The 17,721-nt window shown below is 48.0% G+C and overlaps 1 protein-coding gene across 2 annotated transcripts in view; it reads left to right on the top strand.

Moving 5' to 3' along the window:
* gon4lb (gon-4 like b) overlaps nucleotides 1–15,639 on the top strand; it is a 36,957-nt gene extending 21,318 nt beyond the window's left edge. For both annotated transcript variants that reach the window (XM_067600286.1, XM_067600284.1), the window contains exons 4-30: nucleotides 210–284; nucleotides 400–450; nucleotides 562–606; nucleotides 802–903; nucleotides 1,037–1,129; nucleotides 1,410–1,559; nucleotides 1,888–2,113; nucleotides 2,258–2,359; nucleotides 2,466–2,506; nucleotides 2,778–2,893; nucleotides 3,761–4,010; nucleotides 4,314–4,400; nucleotides 5,922–6,108; nucleotides 6,225–6,375; nucleotides 6,694–6,844; nucleotides 6,987–7,103; nucleotides 8,561–9,961; nucleotides 10,207–10,450; nucleotides 10,568–10,725; nucleotides 11,634–11,831; nucleotides 11,922–12,065; nucleotides 12,501–12,809; nucleotides 12,894–12,992; nucleotides 13,087–13,210; nucleotides 14,211–15,129; nucleotides 15,248–15,350; nucleotides 15,430–15,639. In XM_067600286.1, coding sequence (XP_067456387.1) covers nucleotides 210–284; nucleotides 400–450; nucleotides 562–606; nucleotides 802–903; nucleotides 1,037–1,129; nucleotides 1,410–1,559; nucleotides 1,888–2,113; nucleotides 2,258–2,359; nucleotides 2,466–2,506; nucleotides 2,778–2,893; nucleotides 3,761–4,010; nucleotides 4,314–4,400; nucleotides 5,922–6,108; nucleotides 6,225–6,375; nucleotides 6,694–6,844; nucleotides 6,987–7,103; nucleotides 8,561–9,961; nucleotides 10,207–10,450; nucleotides 10,568–10,725; nucleotides 11,634–11,831; nucleotides 11,922–12,065; nucleotides 12,501–12,809; nucleotides 12,894–12,992; nucleotides 13,087–13,210; nucleotides 14,211–15,129; nucleotides 15,248–15,350; nucleotides 15,430–15,543 — 5,757 coding nt within the window. In that variant the 3' untranslated portion in view covers nucleotides 15,544–15,639. The remainder of the gene's footprint in view (nucleotides 1–209; nucleotides 285–399; nucleotides 451–561; nucleotides 607–801; nucleotides 904–1,036; nucleotides 1,130–1,409; nucleotides 1,560–1,887; nucleotides 2,114–2,257; nucleotides 2,360–2,465; nucleotides 2,507–2,777; nucleotides 2,894–3,760; nucleotides 4,011–4,313; nucleotides 4,401–5,921; nucleotides 6,109–6,224; nucleotides 6,376–6,693; nucleotides 6,845–6,986; nucleotides 7,104–8,560; nucleotides 9,962–10,206; nucleotides 10,451–10,567; nucleotides 10,726–11,633; nucleotides 11,832–11,921; nucleotides 12,066–12,500; nucleotides 12,810–12,893; nucleotides 12,993–13,086; nucleotides 13,211–14,210; nucleotides 15,130–15,247; nucleotides 15,351–15,429) is intronic.
* Nucleotides 15,640–17,721: the final 2,082 nt, after the last annotated feature.

Raw genomic sequence — 17,721 nt, 5'->3', positions numbered from 1 at the left:
CTTATTCTATAATTTCATTGAGAGAAAATCCAAGAAAACTGATGAACGCAACAGATTTTCTTAAATGACTCATACGAGCCTCTTCAGAGTGAATCTGTTGGTGTGAGTGTTTCTTGCATGAAGCCCAGCGTGTTTTCACAGTTTATAGTCCACATGTGACTGAGAACATGTATGAAACTCTTGGTAACGTGTTTCCTGTCCCGTGTCAGGAGGTGATCACTCATGAGCGCGTGGTGGCCATGATGAAAGCTGCCATCAGAGACACTCAGGACCTGCCCATGTTTGTGAGTGTTTCTGTCCTCCTGCAGCTGCAGGAAGCATCTTCACATTGTTAAATGGAATTTTCCCGCCACGTCAAACCTGTGAAGCTACAGACCATCTGTGTTTGTTTCTCACCAGGAGCCAAAGATGACCCGCTCTAGACTGAAGCAGGCCGTCCAGCAGGGACAGGTGAACTCAACTTCCCACAATCCTCTCTGATACTTAACTTGGAGACCCAAACAAGTCTGCTTTACCTGTCTGTCTGTCTGTCTGTCTGTCTGTCTGTTTGTCTGTTTACAGCCACTGAACTGGAGTCTGTCAGCAGTGAACACAACCACAGTCAAGGTAAACTAATAGACCCAGTCTGCAATTACTGTCTGTCTCTCTCTGACTGTCTAACTGTCTGTCTCTCTCTGACTGTCTGTCTGTCTCTCTCTGACTGTCTAACTGTCTGTCTCTCTCTGACTGTCTAACTGTCTGTCTCTCTCTGACTGTCTGTCTGTCTCTCTCTGACTGTCTAACTGTCTGTCTCTCCTACAGCCTCCTCAGTTTGTTGACATCGATCTTGAGGAGGATGAAGACTCGTCAGATGAAGAGTATTGTCCTGATGAGGAAGAGGAGGAAGAGGACACGGCTGAGGAGGTGGGTTTCAGTTGAAGTTGATTTATGGTTGATCAGAACTGGTTTTATGGTGTGTTGTTGTGTTAAATCATATAACTAAATGTTTGTGTGTGTGCGTGCGTGTGTGTGTGTGTGTGTGTGTGTGCGTGCACAGACCTTCCTCAGTGACGCTGACAGCTTTGCTTCACCTCCCAGAATGCACTGCCCTCAGCCTAGACCGCCAGCAGACCATACAGCTGATGAACAGGTACCCTGATGTCAGACCTGTTCAGGTGATTTACCTGCATGGTACCATGTGGTGAACACCTGTACATACCTGTCAGGAAACAGTGTGTATAGATATTATATATTCTCTCTGATCCTCACTGTACTGCCCAGGTGACACGTGATGTCATGTGTGATGTCATAGTACCTCCTGAGCTCAGGTGATTGTTAGAGGGGTCAGGTGTTCCAGGTGGGTGCTGGGATGTCCTGTCACTCTTCAGTCTGCAGTCGTCCTGCTGAAAGTTCTAACATCTGTTGTTTAGAGATCTCCAGGACACCTGAGAGAGGAGGTGATGACCTCCACCTGTGCTCCTCAGCACCTCCTCACTGCTCCCGCTGAATCCTCCTTCCTGGAGAGACTGAACGCTGTGGAGGAGGAACTGGACTGCAGCCCCGCCTACACCTATAACCAGGTAACCCCTCCCCCCTCCCAGCCCCGCCTACACCTATAACCAGGTAACCCCTCCCCCCTCCCAGCCCTGCCTACACCTATAACCAGGTAACCCCTCCCCCCTCCAAGCCCCGCCTACACCTATAACCAGGTAACCCCTCCCCCTCCCAGCCCCGCCTACACCTATAACCAGGTAACCCCCCCCCCCCCTCCCAGCCCCGCCTACACCTATAACCAGGTAACCCCTCCCCCTCCCAGCCCCGCCTACACCTATAACCAGGTAACCCCCCCCCCTTCCCAGCCCCGCCTACACCTATAACCAGGTAACCCCCTCCCTGTCTCTCTCTCAGTCTCTGGACAGAAAAGCTGGTGATGATGATGATGAAGGCTCCAGCTGTTTGGCGTACCGCACACGCTCCAAGCTTCCTCTGGTTAATGTTCCTCTGGGGCAGCTGGAGGCGGAGCTTCTGGCCCCTGACATCACCGCTGACATGTACGATCAGGGCTCCGCCCAGCTGGAAGAAGACCGTCACTGGACGCGGTGGCTGCAGGGTCTCATGGCCCCCGACAATGAAGGTCAGAGGTCACACAGACGGCAAAGGTGTTGTGAAGCCGTTTTCCTGAACAGACAGGAACTAGAAGACGTTCCTGGATGTTTGTTTGTTTTTTTTGTTGTTGTTTACAGTTCTGACAGCTGACTGAACCTGTTTGTTTTCTCAGAGGAAGCTGATGATGATGACGACCCAGAGTACAACTTCCTGGACGACCTGGATGAACCCGACCTGGAGGACTACAGGACGGACCGAGCGGTCCAGATCACCAGTAGGTCTCATGGACTGGAAGACACCAGTCCTCCCAGTAGTTCTGATAAAACATACTGGAGGAGCTTCGCAGGACCTCAGTGTTAACTGTTCCTCTTGTTTTTCAGAGAAGGAGGTGAACGAGCTGCTGGAGGAGCTGTTTGACACAGTGAGCTGATTTCTACTAATGATTCTGAGTTTAGATAGACGGTTACTGGTTTCTGTGGTTTCCATGGCGTTTTGTTTACCTGCTGAGTTGATGTGTGTCAGTATGAGAGTAAACAGTCACACAGCAGGAAATAACCAACAGGCCTGTCGTCACATTTCTGATCAGTTTAAACTCAAACAGGAATCCTGAACAACACTTTTGTTCCTGCGTTCAGGGACCGTTTAGTGAAAAATGTCTTTTCATGTGACGCTGACGTGTTTTAACTGTGCAGCTCCAGGAGGAGGAAGAGGAGGAGGAGGAGGTGGCTGCTGAGAAAGAGGAGCAGCAGGAGGAGGAGGAGGCCCCGTCACAGACTGGACCCAAATTCAACGTCCCCCAGGCTTTACGGTAACTATGTTCAGTGTGTCCTGGTAGGAGGTCGGGGAGGGGGCGGGGTCCTCCTGTTGGGACGGCGCAGCAGAGAAGTGCTGTGACTGTTTGGGTTGGGAGGAAGAAAAATGGCCTCTGCTGTTGCTTCTTCTTCACATAAAAGTCATGAAGAAGAATCCAGCTGAGAGGAGACATTTACTACACGGTGCACTGCGTTTACTCTCCGCCATTTTATTTGAGTGTCATCAAAAAGTAGTGTTGATGGCGTGATGCAAAGGCTCCGCCTCCTCCTGTGTCAGTTTATCTCAGCAGAAGCGTCCCGGTCAGAAACCTCTCCAAACACAGCTGGCACATCTCGGCGCAGGTATCATCGCAACTGTCGTCAGTCATCAGGCCACGCCCCTCGAGGGGTGGAGCTTGTGTTTGGAAACAGCTGTGTCACTGTTGAACCTGACAGAACTTAAAGGAGACATATTTTATGTTATTTATATTCTGTTCTGATGTCGGATGTTAAACATGTTTAAAGTCAAAACTCAGGGCTTCAACCTTGCTGATGAGCTGACGTTGGCTCGTCGTGCATGAATGGCCGTCCGTTGTTGCTAAGGTGGTTGCTAAGGTGTTTCCATGTGGTGTTTCTGGGGCCGGAGGAAGCTTCCTGAAGCTGACCAATCAGAACAGAGTGGGCTCATCAGGAGGCGGGGCCTTAAAGAGACAGGAGCTAAAACGGCCTGTTTCAGACAGAGGCTGAACTGAGGGGCTGCATAAAGGACCAGTAGGACCAGTTATCATGCAAAGATATTCCAGTAGAGCCCAGTAGAATATAAATATAGAGCTGGTATGTGTCCTTTAAGTTACAGTACTTTCCTCCCTGTTTGCTGTTTGTAGCTTTGAGGCACCGTTAGCCAGCATGCTAACAGAGCGGCGGCGGACGGTCAGGAAACAGTATGAAGCTCTGCAGCAGAGGAGAGCCCTGCAGGACACCACCAATCATCAGCGGGACAACGTGAACCTGAAGGACACACCCAGCCCACAACCCGACACCGTCACATCCGTCATAGTGCTGCCGAGCCGGGTCTGCCCCACGCTCCACCTGGACTACACGCAGAAACTGCAGCTGCAGCAGCAGATACAGCAGGTATTCAAGATGGCCACCATGTTGTCTGGGATCACTTCCCCCTCAGCTGCTTCCTGTTCCACAAATTGATGTCGAGACCCCCCATCACATGTTCCTGCCCCACATCTAGATTAGTCCAATCACATATATTTCTCTCCATAAGTATTTCATGTAGTATTATGTAGTATTTCATGTAGTATTATGTAGTATTTCATGTAGTATCTTATATTGTATCTAGTATGTATGTACCTCCAACCTGCAGACGCATGATATCCAGGTGTTTTTCACCTGAGACGCTGTGACTGAACTGTTTTTCTCTCTCAGCATGTTCAGCTGCTGACTCAGGTTCACCTGCTGAGCCGCCGTGTTGACGCCCTAAACCACGAAGCCTGCATCACTAAACACTACCTGGTCAGTCAGTAAACAACACAAACACTACCTGGTCAGTCAGTAAACAACACAAACACTACCTGGTCAGTCAGTAAACAACACAAACACTACCTGGTCAGACAGTAAACAACACAAACACTACCTGGTCAGTCAGTAAACAACACAAACACTACCTGGTCAGACAGTAAACAACACAAACACTACCTGGTCAGTCAGTAAACAACACAAACACTACCTGGTCAGTCAGTAAACAACACAAACACTACCTGGTCAGACAGTAAACAACACAAACACTACCTGGTCAGTCAGTAAACAACAAAAACACTACCTGGTCAGTCAGTAAACAACACAAACACTACCTGGTCAGTCAGTAAACAACAAAAACACTACCTGGTCAGTCAGTAAACAACACAAACACTACCTGGTCAGTCAGTAAACAACACAAACACTACCTGGTCAGACAGTAAACAACAGCACAGTCAGTAAACAACACAAACACTACCTGGTCAGTCAGTAAACAACACAAACACTACCTGGTCAATCAGTAAACAACACAAACACTACCTGGTCAGTCAGTAAACAACACAAACACTACCTGGTCAGTCAGTAAACAACAAAAACACTACCTGGTCAGTCAGTAAACAACACAAACACTACCTGGTCAGTCAGTAAACAACACAAACACTACCTGGTCAGACAGTAAACAACAGCACAGTCAGTAAACAACACAAACACTACCTGGTCAGTCAGTAAACAACACAAACACTACCTGGTCAATCAGTAAACAACACAAACACTACCTGGTCAGTCAGTAAACAACACAAACACTACCTGGTCAGTCAGTAAACAACACAAACACTACCTGGTCAGACAGTAAACAACACAAACACTACCTGGTCAGTCAGTAAACAACACAAACACTACCTGGTCAGTCAGTAAACAACACAAACACTACCTGGTCAGACAGTAAACAACACAAACACTACCTGGTCAGTCAGTAAACAACACAAACACTACCTGGTCAGACAGTAAACAACACAAACACTACCTGGTCAGTCAGTAAACAACACAAACACTACCTGGTCAGTCAGTAAACAACACAAACACTACCTGGTCAGACAGTAAACAACAGCACAGTCAGTAAACAACACAAACACTACCTGGTCAGTCAGTAAACAACACAAACACTACCTGGTCAATCAGTAAACAACACAAACACTACCTGGTCAGACAGTAAACAACACAAACACTACCTGGTCAGACAGTAAACAACACAAACACTACCTGGTCAGTCAGTAAACAACACAAACACTACCTGGTCAGTCAGTAAACAACACAAACACTACCTGGTCAGACAGTAAACAACAGCACAGTCAGTAAACAACACAAACACTACCTGGTCAGTCAGTAAACAACACAAACACTACCTGGTCAGTCAGTAAACAACACAAACACTACCTGGTCAGACAGTAAACAACACAAACACTACCTGGTCAGACAGTAAACAACAACAAACTAACCTCTCCTCCCTCCCGCCTCCAGGAGGAGCTGCAGCAGTTTGCCAGGCGTCAGGAGGAGGTGTTCCTCCCCAGCTGTTTCAGAGTCTGTAACCTGCGGCCAGCGCTGGATCTCCTGCAGGAGGTGGAGCAGAGAGAGGAGCCTCCTGCTGCTCCTCTTGCTCCTGCTGTATCCAGACGCTGGCTCCCCACGATGACTCCTGCTACCAACAGTAAGCAGGAGGAATGAACCTCCCTCTGTGAAGTGACAGGAGAGGTGTTTATTTCAGACCACGTCGATCCTGCAGACGTTCTGTCAGCTGTTTCATGTTCTGCTGCTTCTGTTTAGGCCACGCCTTCCCCCTGCTGCCCGCCGACACCACCTGGCTGTTCGCCACCCGGCCCGTTTTCCTCTACCCAGAACTACTTCCTGTCTGCAGCCTGGACCCCGCCCTCCACACCCGACACCACCGGAGCGTTTACACCGCGGGAGAGGACGGGTACGTAGATGCCTCTGTGCAGGCTGACAGTAATAAATTCCCATGATGCCTCTGTGCAGGCTGACAGTAATAAATTCCCATGATGCCTCTGTGCAGACTGACAGTAATAAATTCCCATGATGCCTCTGTGCAGACTGATAGTAATAAATTCCCATGATGCCTCTGTGCAGGCTGACAGTAATAAATTCCCATGATGCCTCTGTGCAGGCTGACAGTAATAAATTCCCATGATGCCTCTGTGCAGGCTGACAGTAATAAATTCCCATGATGCCTCTGTGCAGGCTGATAGTAATAAATTCCCATGATGCCTCTGTGCAGACTGATCATCCTGGGTCTGAAGCACTTTGAGGGGACGGTCCAGCCGGATCAGCTGATCAGCTCCTACCTGCTCTGTAAGACACGATGGAACTTCAGGAAACATGTCCGAGAGATGAGCAGCCCCAGAGCGCCACACAACAACGTCATCAAGGTGACATCACTGTGACATCACCACACGTCACCGCGTGACATCATCAGTCAATCTTACAGCACCTCGACTCTTTTCCTCTGTTACAAACGCCTCTGTAGTTGGACAGGTAACAGTGATCTCTGCCTGTTCGACGTGTTCTCAGGTGTTCCTGACACAGGGAGTCGTCCCCCCGCTGCCGCTGGCCTGCAGCAGAATCCAGCCGGGAGACCAGCGCCCCCCAGTGGACAGAAAGACTTCCACCATGCCTAACTGGCTCAAGGTGAGAGAGACTCAACTAGATCCAGACCAGTGTGAAGCCTGACACCTGCTGAATTAAATCACTTGGTTTTTATATTTAGGGACTGAGGACTACTGTAAAACAAGGGCCTAAGGGCGACGACCCTGTTGTTTTTCATGTGTTTGTTTGTTTGTTTGTTTCTTTCTTTCTTTCTTTCTTTCTTTATTATTACGCCACTTAAACCTTAAATTTGACCCCCTAAACTCACCAAATTTGGCATGCATATCAGGTCTGGTGAAAAATTTGATAAAATGTAAAAATTAACCCCTAAAGTGCCAAAAATGTGCTCTCTAGCGCCACCTATGTAACTAAAATGGCCGCCACGGCCCGTAGGAATGTCGTAGAGAGATCAAACCAAAACTCAATTATTCGTCTCATCAAGACCTACAAATCATAGGTGACATCCCTGACCTAAATCCAACAGGAAGTCCGCAATTAGCCTTTCAAAATAAGACTTTGCCCCAATTTTGGCCCCTGAACAAACGCTATCTCCTCCAAGGGTGTTAATGGTATCGGCTTCAAACTTTAATACATGACTTATGGCACTATGCTGAAAGTTGTTAATAACTTTGTAATAACTCGAATGGTTTGGATTTAATAAACCCTGAAAGTTGCAGTGCCACATCACCCTTACAATGTAAACCAATGGGGAGGCAATCTATGGGCATGAACTTTGTGTCAAACAGAGGCTTCTGATGTCTAAACTATAAGTCTGACCACTTTCAAACCTGTATCAATGGATTCACCACGAAATTTCCTACTAAAATATGATTTTTAATGTAAGATTTGGCCAAAGTCATGGGATTTATGAGGAGATTTCACAAGAAGCGTACTCTGAAATCCTCCTCTCCAACTGCTCCTGGTGATGTCACTCCCTCAGTGCTGTGAAACATTCCACAATACACACTCATTATAAAATCACAGGAGGAGCAAGAAAAGACTTTAAAACTCACACTCTAATATCTCAAAAACAATAAAGGATAGAAAAAACATGTAAATTCAAGATTTGTAGGTCAAAGTCTCGTGACTCATTTAAAGTTCAAATGAAGTTTGTATCTAAAACTATGTGGAAGCAGTAAATGTTCAAAAAGGTGTGGGTTCACTCACACTCTCCATTCAAATATATGAGTATTTTTCTGTGTCCAGCTGCAGTTACTTATTGTCTCTACACACCTGACAGTACACATGTCAATCAAACTTTCAAAATAAAAGCACACCACATTTGTAATAAATATCCCTCATTTTTAAAAAGCAAAATGATCTGATCCCGACGGGCCAGAGTGCGAGGTCCCGACCAACGCTGCTTGCAGTTTTATTTAATTTTTATATTATGTTGCATAAAGATACTGAATCTACTAAGCTGTTAGTAACTGTGCAGTCTGATGGAACCATCAGGTTGTTGGTTGTGACTCTGTTCCTCTGATGATTCTCACCTGCAGAACAGTCAGCAGATCATCCAGAGGACCCGACTGAACACCTGTCCTCCACGCTACCCCTCCTCCCTCCCCCAAGGCTGCACCCTCAGGCTCCACCCCTACTGGCACAACAAGTCGGCCCGCCCACCGGCCCGCCCACATAGACGGCTCTTCACCCTGGCCCATAATGCATCTCTGCTGCCGCTCTGCCCGGCAGACAGACAGGTGGACAGGCCGGCAGACAGACAGGCAGACAGACAGGCAGACAGACAGGCAGACAGAGAGGTGGACTTGCAGTCAATCAGCTACGTGGCCCACCTACCTGCTGCAGATGTCACATTACCCACCAACGTCCCCGCTGTTTCAGGAGCTGTTCCTTTAGCTCCGCCTCCTCCCCGTGGGGCCGGTCCAGTCCCCGCCCACCCCTTGTGTGCTGACATCATCCAGTCCTGCCTTCCTATTGGGCAGAGAAGCGTTTCTAGGCAACAAGACACCGGGCCCCTGCCCCTCCTCCTCCCCCTCCCCTCCGTTTCCAACCCTGACACTACAAATCCCATAATGCCCTGCTCAGCTGCTGTTGTGAAGCCAGGCTACGTCGTCCTCCAGATGGTGTGGACGCCTTCGGCTCCGTCCACCACCACCTCCCAGCATGCTCTGGGGCAGAAGCTCCACGGTCTGATCAACCAGGAGCAGGAGGAGGTGGAGAAGACCTCCACAAGGCCCCGCCCCCAGCCAGAGGCAGACAGACAGGTGGAGGTGAGACAGATGGAGGAGGGAGGAGACGAGGAAAGTCCAGGGTCTACATCAACACTGTCGTCCTGTGCAGGAGAGGAGGAGGAGGAGGAGGAGGAGGAGAGGAGCTGGACTCATCTGGGTGTCGTCTGTTTGAACGGAGGAGAAAATGGTGGAGAGGAGGAAGAGAGGAGAGAGGCAGGAGGAGGTGGAGAGGAAGAAGAGAGTAGAGAGGCAGGAGGAGGTGGAGAGGAGGAAGAGAGGAGAGAGGCAGGAGGAGGTGGAGAGGAGGAAGAGAGTAGAGAGGCAGGAGGAGGTGGAGAGGAGGAAGAGAGTAGAGAGGCAGGAGGAGGTGGAGAGGAGGAAGAGAGGAGAGAGGCAGGAGGAGGTGGAGAGGAGGAAGAGAGGAGAGAGGCAGGAGGAGGTGGAGAGGAGGAAGCAGGTGGAGGAGGAGGAGGAGGAGGAGGAGAGGGAGAGCAGGGAGGAGGAGGGGAGGAGGAGGAGGACGGACAGAGGGAGGACGGAGAAGGAGAGCGGGACGAGGACGGAGAGAAGGATAAGGATGAAGATCAGGACAGGCAGGGCGAGGAGGAAGAGGAGGAGGACTTTGATGACCTCACTCAGGATGAAGATGAGGAGGAGGTGATGTCATCAGCGTCGGAGGAGTCAGTGCTGTCTGTTCCAGAGTTACAGGTAAACAGGAAGTAATGTGGATCAAGGTTTCCTGATGATTATGGAGAAATCGTTATTGGTTCATTGAATAGTTTTCAGCTAATCAATATTTAACGGAGTCAGTGTGGACAGAGAGCGTCTGCTGTTTGGCGTTTTCACTTTGAACTTCAGACTCTCAACACCACCTGCAGAGGTCAGAGGTCACTATGTGACTTCTGAGCTGTTGTCTAGGAGACGACTGAGCGCTGACCTTTGACCTTTTCTAGGAGACGATGAAGCAGCTGACGTGGCTGGCGTCGGAGAGGAGGCTCTGTGCAGACGGAGACTCTGAGGAGGATCACTCTCCGACCTCCCCCGGCTCTCAGGAGGAGGAAGAGGAGGAGGAGGAGGAGGGGCCTAAAGGGGAGGGGTCAGGAGAGGGGAGGAGCACTAAGGCCGGGGGAGATGAGGAGACGCCATCCTGTGAGGGGACACCCAGAGGAGGAGGGAGGTGTCCTGGACGAGGAAGAGGTCTGTCTCTGATGGACAGTTTTTCTTTTTAATGTCGGGAACTTTTCTCTCAGTGAGTCGATGATGTTTCATGTTTTTGAGTTTCTTCTTCTCTGGACTTCTTCTGTGTGTCTGCAGGTCGAAGCCGACCTCTCCGCGGTCTGAGGAGGAGTCGTCAGGAGCGTCACAGTAAAGACGCTGCTAAACTGTTGCTGCTGTACGACGAAAACCTCCTGGACAACGACCCACACAGAGAGAGCAAAGACGTGGCGTTCGCCCAGAGTTACCTCAACAGGGTGAGACGCCAAAACTCAGAACATGACTTCACTTCCTGTGAAGTTACAGAGAAGATGAAGCCAAAACCCAAAGATTAGAGAAAAAGTCCAAAAACTGAAAACAGATTTGTGTATCAGAACTTTGTTTTTTCTTCTTTCCTCTCCCATTAATCATCTCACCACCCCTCAGATTTATCTGCTGACCCTTTGGAGGGGCCCGACCCCTAGGTTGGGAACCACTGGACTAAACTAGCTAACTGTATATAAAGTAGTGTAAACTAGCTCCACCTCCAGCAGCTACAACAGTAACATGCTGCTCTAACACTGATGCTTCACTATTAATAATCTAATGATGTCATATATAATAATATATCAGTCAGAGGGACCAAACCACTACTTTTACTGCAATACTTTAACTACATCAAGCTCATAATACTTATGTACTTTTACTGCAATACTTTAACTACATCAAGCTCATAATACTTATGTACTTTTACTGCAATGCTTTAACTACATCAAGCTTATAATACTTATGTACTTTTACTGCAATACTTTAACTACATCAAGCTTATAATACTTATGTACTTTTACTGCAATACTTTAACTACATCAAGCTCATAATACTTATGTACTTTTACTGCAATACTTTAACTACATCAAGCTCATAATACTTATGTACTTTTACTGTAGGAGGATTTTTCATGCAGGACTTTTACTTGTAATGGAGTATTTTTACTTTGTTGTATTAGTACTTTTACTGCAGTAAAGGATCTGAGTACTTCTTCCATCACTGGTCACAGGATCGAACAGTGAATTCAGCTACAAACTGTCTCCTCTCTAACCTGGAGAGGAGTTTCCATAGCAACAGTAGGAACAGGTGAGGTCGTGCTGATGGTTGTCTAGGTGACCGTGTTGCTGTGTGTCGTCAGGTGCGCGAGGCGTTGCAGGACGTTCCCGGGAAGGTGGAGGAGTTTGTGTCTCTGCTGAACGAGTTCGAGCTGGTGGGAGAAGGACAGCAGGTGATCGTGCTGTTCAGGAAGCTGCGCTGCATCCTGGGAAACCGGACGGACCTCCTCCGAGACTTCGCCGCCTTCATGCATCCCGAGCAGGCGCTGGAGTGCGGACTGGTGAGGAGCACGGGGTGGTTGTATGTAGCCCGCTGTGAATGAACCGACTCTGATGTCAATCGCTGATCTGTTTCTCTCCCGGCTGAGCAGTTTGAGGAGCAGCAGGCATTTGAGCGCAGCCGACGTTTCCTGCGACAGTTGGAGATCAGTTTTGGAGATAATCCGTCACATTACCAGAAGATCATCAAGGCTCTGCAGGCCGGTCCAGACCTGAGTCCGACCAGCATCCACGAGGTACCAGAGAGGTTAACCATCAATCAGTCTGATTACAACACAATCACTGACATTTCAACCAGAGATCGGAGCGACAGCAGTCAGCTTCTTTTAAATTCTGTTGCGCTGTTACTACAGTAATTACAGCAGCCTGAAGTCAAAGCTGAACGAGCATCTTCAGGCTACCGTAATTACTGCAGTAGCAGAGCAACTGAACTACCTGATTTGTTGACTTTTCCTTGATTTTTGTGTTTCTACTCTGTATGTCAGCTTCATAGTTAAATGGTTTCTTTATTTATCTGTTTTAATTGTGTTTATTATTGATAATACGATCGGTCTGATTGAGTCTACACAGGGTATTTTATTATGATGTTTTTGTGTCTGACGTCCTGTCCAGACTGAACTTGGTTCCGGGTCTGTTGAGGTGAAATCAATCAGCTGTTTAATGTCTTTCAGCTGAAAGCTCAGATGGACACCCTGCTGAAAGGCCACACCCATCTACAAGCTGAATTCTGGGTATTTTTTGATGAGCTCCGCCCACCTCCTGCCCGTCCGGGACAGTTCGAAGAAGCTCATTGGCCAGAGGAGGGAGGGGGCGGGTTAGATGGCGGTGAGGGCATCAGCGCAGGGTCAGGAGGCGGAGCCAGCTGTGGCTTTGAGGAAGTTACGCTCCCAGAGCTCGAAGAAGAAGAAGAGGGACATAAGATCCAACCAATGGCAAGCCGGCGCCAGAGGAGGAAGATGGACGCCCACAGAAACTACAAGGTGTGAAAAATAAACCTCACATGGTGACCTTTAGTGACCTTCTGACACATGAACTTCTTCTGACGCTGTTTTTTGTGTTTCCAGGACTGTGATTGGTCAGATAAAGACTGGCCCTGCCTCTGTCACGATGCAAAGATCCGCAGACACAGGAGGAAAGGATGCTCTCGCTGCCATGGCAACAAGGTCTGTTGGTGAGGTCATCACGTGTAATGTGAGCCGGTGATAGAGAGGTACAAACACCTGACACACCTGACACACCTGTTCATTTCCTCCACAGAGCTCAGGGGGCGTGTCCAGAGCCATGAAGAGTCTGGACCCTCTGTACGCCCAGATAGGCTCCACCCACGACGAGCCAGGAGACAAAGACCTGGATCTGAAGGGGGACGACAGTCCACAACCAGGTGAGTCCTTTACTCACTGTGACAGAATCACCTGTAACAGGTTCAGTTAACAGACAGGTGTGTGTGTGTGTGTGTGTGTGTGTGTGTGTGTGTGTGTGTGTGTTATAATAACAGACAGGTGTGTGTGTGTGTGTTATAATTAGTGTTATAATTAACAGACAGGTGTGTGTGTGTGTGTGTGTGTGTGTGTGTGTGTGTGTGTGTTATAATTAACAGACAGGTGTGTGTGTGTGTGTGTGTGTGTGTGTGTGTGTTATAATTAACAGACAGGTGTGTGTGTGTGTGTGTGTGTGTGTGTTATAATTAACAGACAGGTGTGTGTGTGTGTGTGTGTTATAATTAACAGACAGGTGTGTGTGTGTGTGTGTGTGTGTTATAATTAACAGACAGGTGTGTGTGTGTGTGTGTTATAATTAACAGACAGGTGTGTGTGTGTGTGTGTGTGTGTGTTATAATTAACAGACAGGTGTGTGTGTGTGTGTGTTATAATTAACAGACAGGTGTGTGTGTGTGTGTGTGTGTGTTATAGTTAACAGACAGGTGTGTGTGTGTGTGTGTGTGTGTGTGTGTGTGTGTGTGTGTTATAATTAACAGACAGGTGTGTGTGTGTGTTATAGTTAACAGACAGGTGTGTGTGTGTGTGTGTGTGTGTGTGTGTGTGTGTGTTATAATTAACAGACAGGTGTGTGTGTGTGTGTGTGTGTGTGTTATAATTAACAGTCAGGTGTGTGTGTGTGTGTGTGTGTGTGTGTGTGTGTTATAATTAACAGTCAGGTGTGTGTGTGTGAGTGTTATAGTTAACAGACAGGTGTGTGTGTGTGTTATAGTTAACAGACAGGTGTGTGTGTGTGTGTGTGTGTGTGTGTTATAATTAACAGACAGGTGTGTGTGTGTGTGTGTGTGTGTGTGTGTGTTAGTTATAATTAACAGACAGGTGTGTGTGTGTGTGTGTGTTATAATTAACAGACAGGTGTGTAAAGATTATTGTTTCTGCTGACAGATCGCAGCGCGGCATCATGGGAAGGCTCGTTCCCTCTGACGGATGAGAAGGAGGAGGAGGAGGATGAAATGGACGATGAGGAGGATGATGAAGATGAGGAGGAGAGGAAGAGCAGCGAGAAGGAGCAGAGCCCTTCTCTGAAGAGGAGCAGGAGAGAGGAGGCACTACAAACTCCATCCACCTCCTCTCTCACCTCCTTAACCCCCTCCATCTCCTCCGTTACACCCTCCACCTCCTCTCTTACCTCCTTAACCCCCTCCACCTCCTCTCTTACCTCCTTAACCCCCTCCATCTCCTCCGTTACACCCTCCACCTCCTCTCTTACCTCCTTAACCCCCTCCACCTCCTCTCTTACCTCCTTAACCCCCTCCACCTCCTCTCTTACCTCCTCCACCTCCTCTCTTACCCCCTCTCTTACCTCCTCCACCTCCTCTCTTACCTCCTCCACCTCCTCTCTTACCTCCTTAACCCCCTCCATCTCCTCCGTTACACCCTCCACCTCCTCTCTTACCTCCTCCACCTCCTCTCTTACCTCCTCAACCCCCTCCACCTCCTCTCTTACCTCCTCCACTTCCTTAGTTACCTCCTCCACCTCCACGTCCTCTCTTACCTCCTCAACTCCCTCCTCTTCCTCAGTTACCTTCTCCACCCTCTCCATCTCCTCTGTTACCACCTCCACCTCCTCTGGTACCTCCTCCACATCCTCTGTTCACCCCTCCACCTCCTCCTCCACCTGTCCTTCTACCACTTCCTCCTCCACATATTCCATCTGTCTTTCTACCTGCACCTCCTCTGCCTCCTCCACCCTTCCCTCTCCTTCCTCTGCTCCTCCTCGACCCAGTCCTCCTCCTGACCTCCCCGTCTGTGCAAAGAACATTTCTCTGACTGCGAGTGGAGAGAAAGTCATCCTCTGGACCAGGTACACCTCCTGCTCTTCCTCCTCCTGCTGCACCTGCTGCTCCTCCTCGTACTCTGTAGGAGGAGCAGGAGGAGCAGGAGGAGGTCTGACTGTGTTGAAACTTGTTGCTGTTTTTCAGGGAGGCAGATCGAGTCATTCTGACCACCTGTCAGCAGGAGGGAGCCAATCAGAACACGTTCCAGGCCATCTCCAGTCTGCTCGGCAACAAGACTCCCAGCGAGGTGATTGGCTGTTCAGTCTTCTGTTGAGGTTTTAAACCAATCAGCTGACAGCAGTCATTAACGCTTCTCGTCTCTGCAGGTCTCTCGCAGGTTTCGGGATTTGATGCGTCTCTTTCGGACCGCGGCTCGTCAGACCAGCTCAGAGGACGAGGCTCCGCCCACTGATCCGGCAGCCAATGAGGAGCAAGACTGATATTAACCAATCAGAAGAGCCGCAGAATAACATTGACCAATAAAAGGACTCGGAGAGTCTGTAGCAGAAGAAATAAAGTTCGTTTGATGTTTTGAAGACTTTTGTTATGAAAGGAGCCACAGCTGATGTTGAAGGTCAAAGGTCACAGATGTGTTTATTGTACATGAAAAAACTGTAAATACAAAACTTTCAGATTCTTTAATATTTTTGTAAAAAAGTTAATTTTTTTTTTAACAATAAAAATGTTTTGTTAAAATGTGTCCTGAAGTCCTGAATCGAACCAGATCACACCAGATCAGACCAGTTCACACCAGTTCACACCAGTTCACACCAGTTCACACCAGATCAGACCAGTTCACACCAGATCACACCAGATCAGACCAGATCAGACCAGTTCACACCAGTTCACACCAGATCAGACCAGTTCACACCAGTTCACACCAGATCAGACCAGTTCACACCAGATCACACCAGATCAGACCAGTTCACACCAGATCACACCAGATCAGACCAGTTCACACCAGTTCACACCAGATCAGACCAGATCAGACTGTGTTTGTTTTGTACAGATTTTCTCAGACATCAGAAATAATTAATCTGACAACAGAATATGTAACAGATGCCCATCAGCATATATATATATATATATATATATATATATATATATATATACACACATATATATATATATGTATACATATACACACACAGTATATTTACAGATTATTGACCATATTTAGTGACATTAAACTTTCATCAGCCACCAGCATGTTAAACTGCAGCATCTCAGAATAACTCAAACTGTTTTTTCCTGGATTAACAGTTATAATCCAGAATAGAACTTTTTACAGTGTTTGGTCATAATGTTTCCATGGTGACGGCCTTCTCTGAGTTACTGCGGATATTAAGAAATTCTCCTTTTGCAAGTTTACTGCTTTATTTCATCCTGAACTGGTCAGACTGGTTTAATAGTGTCAAATAACGAGAACAGAACAGATCGGCTGCTTTTCAACTGTGTTGCTCTAAAAGCGGGAAACAGAAACACCAGCATGTTGCTCAGTGAGGCAACAAGCGCCAGAAAACAAAACTGGTTTCACTCGCTGAGACAAAGAGGAAGTCGTGTCGGCGGGGTTTGTTTTCATTCCACAGAAACATCCTCGATTCATTGTTCCAGCGCAGAAAAACACAAAAACACTCACAGACTGAAAAACGCAGCGCGATAAAACACAGAATAATAAATGTAACACAATAAATGCTAAAAGTCACCACACAAGCTGACGTAACAGAATATTGAGGTTAAAACATGACTGATCAGTAATATATGATGACTGATCCTGAGCATGAAGCAGCTGCTCCTCTCCAGTGGAGGAAGAGGATGAGGAAGAGGATGAGGAAGAGGATAAACACCTGCCTGCTGTCAGCAGCTGCAGGTGTCGTATTTCACAGCAGTCCATTAATGTCTCTGTGGCTCCGCCCACAGACCGACATGACATCATCACGTGGGCGGGGCCGTTCTGGTTGACAGGTGGGGGGCGGGGTCATCCCTGTGCTCGCTCTCCAGTCTCGGGGTCGATGGCGTCATCCAACTCTGCAACCAGGAGTACAAAAAAAACTTTATTTCAACTTTAAAAGGACTCGATGTAGATTTTATTTCACCAGCTGATGTTTCAGTAACGAGTCTTTTTCAGAGTTTAAAGGAAAATCCAGATGACGTCCTATGACGTCAGTCGGACCAATCAGCAGCTCCCACGTCTTGAGGCTTCAGTACGTTAAAGTGTCGCCGACGGCCGCTAGCTGCTCCGACTGAGTCCCGTTCAAAAAGCCTCAACTTCTCTCTAGAAATACCGAGTCAGTCATTGTTTTCAAAACGGAAGCGATGCATCTCTGAGCTTCAAACATGGATGTATAATAAGAGCTGATGCGGCGCTGCTGCTGCTCAGACTTGCTCCAGTTTCTCCCAGTGGTCACTCCCAGTACTGCAGCCCAAAACGCATTTCCTCCAAAGACCTCCGTTATAAAAGACACGTCTGTAAAACTGTTGACAGACAACATCTATTACGACTCTTCCTGTTATGAATGTTTGATCCACGGAGGTTAAATATTAATATTTCTATGAGCTGAGCGGGAACCACAAACACTGCTGCGTATATTCAATGAGCCGCACAAAACAACGCACCA

The sequence above is a fragment of the Thunnus thynnus genome, chromosome 10 (genome assembly GCF_963924715.1).
Source record: "Thunnus thynnus chromosome 10, fThuThy2.1, whole genome shotgun sequence".
Taxonomy (NCBI): Eukaryota; Metazoa; Chordata; class Actinopteri; order Scombriformes; family Scombridae; genus Thunnus; species Thunnus thynnus.
Note: the sequence above shows the minus strand (reverse complement) of the source record. Positions and strands in the feature narration are given on the sequence as shown.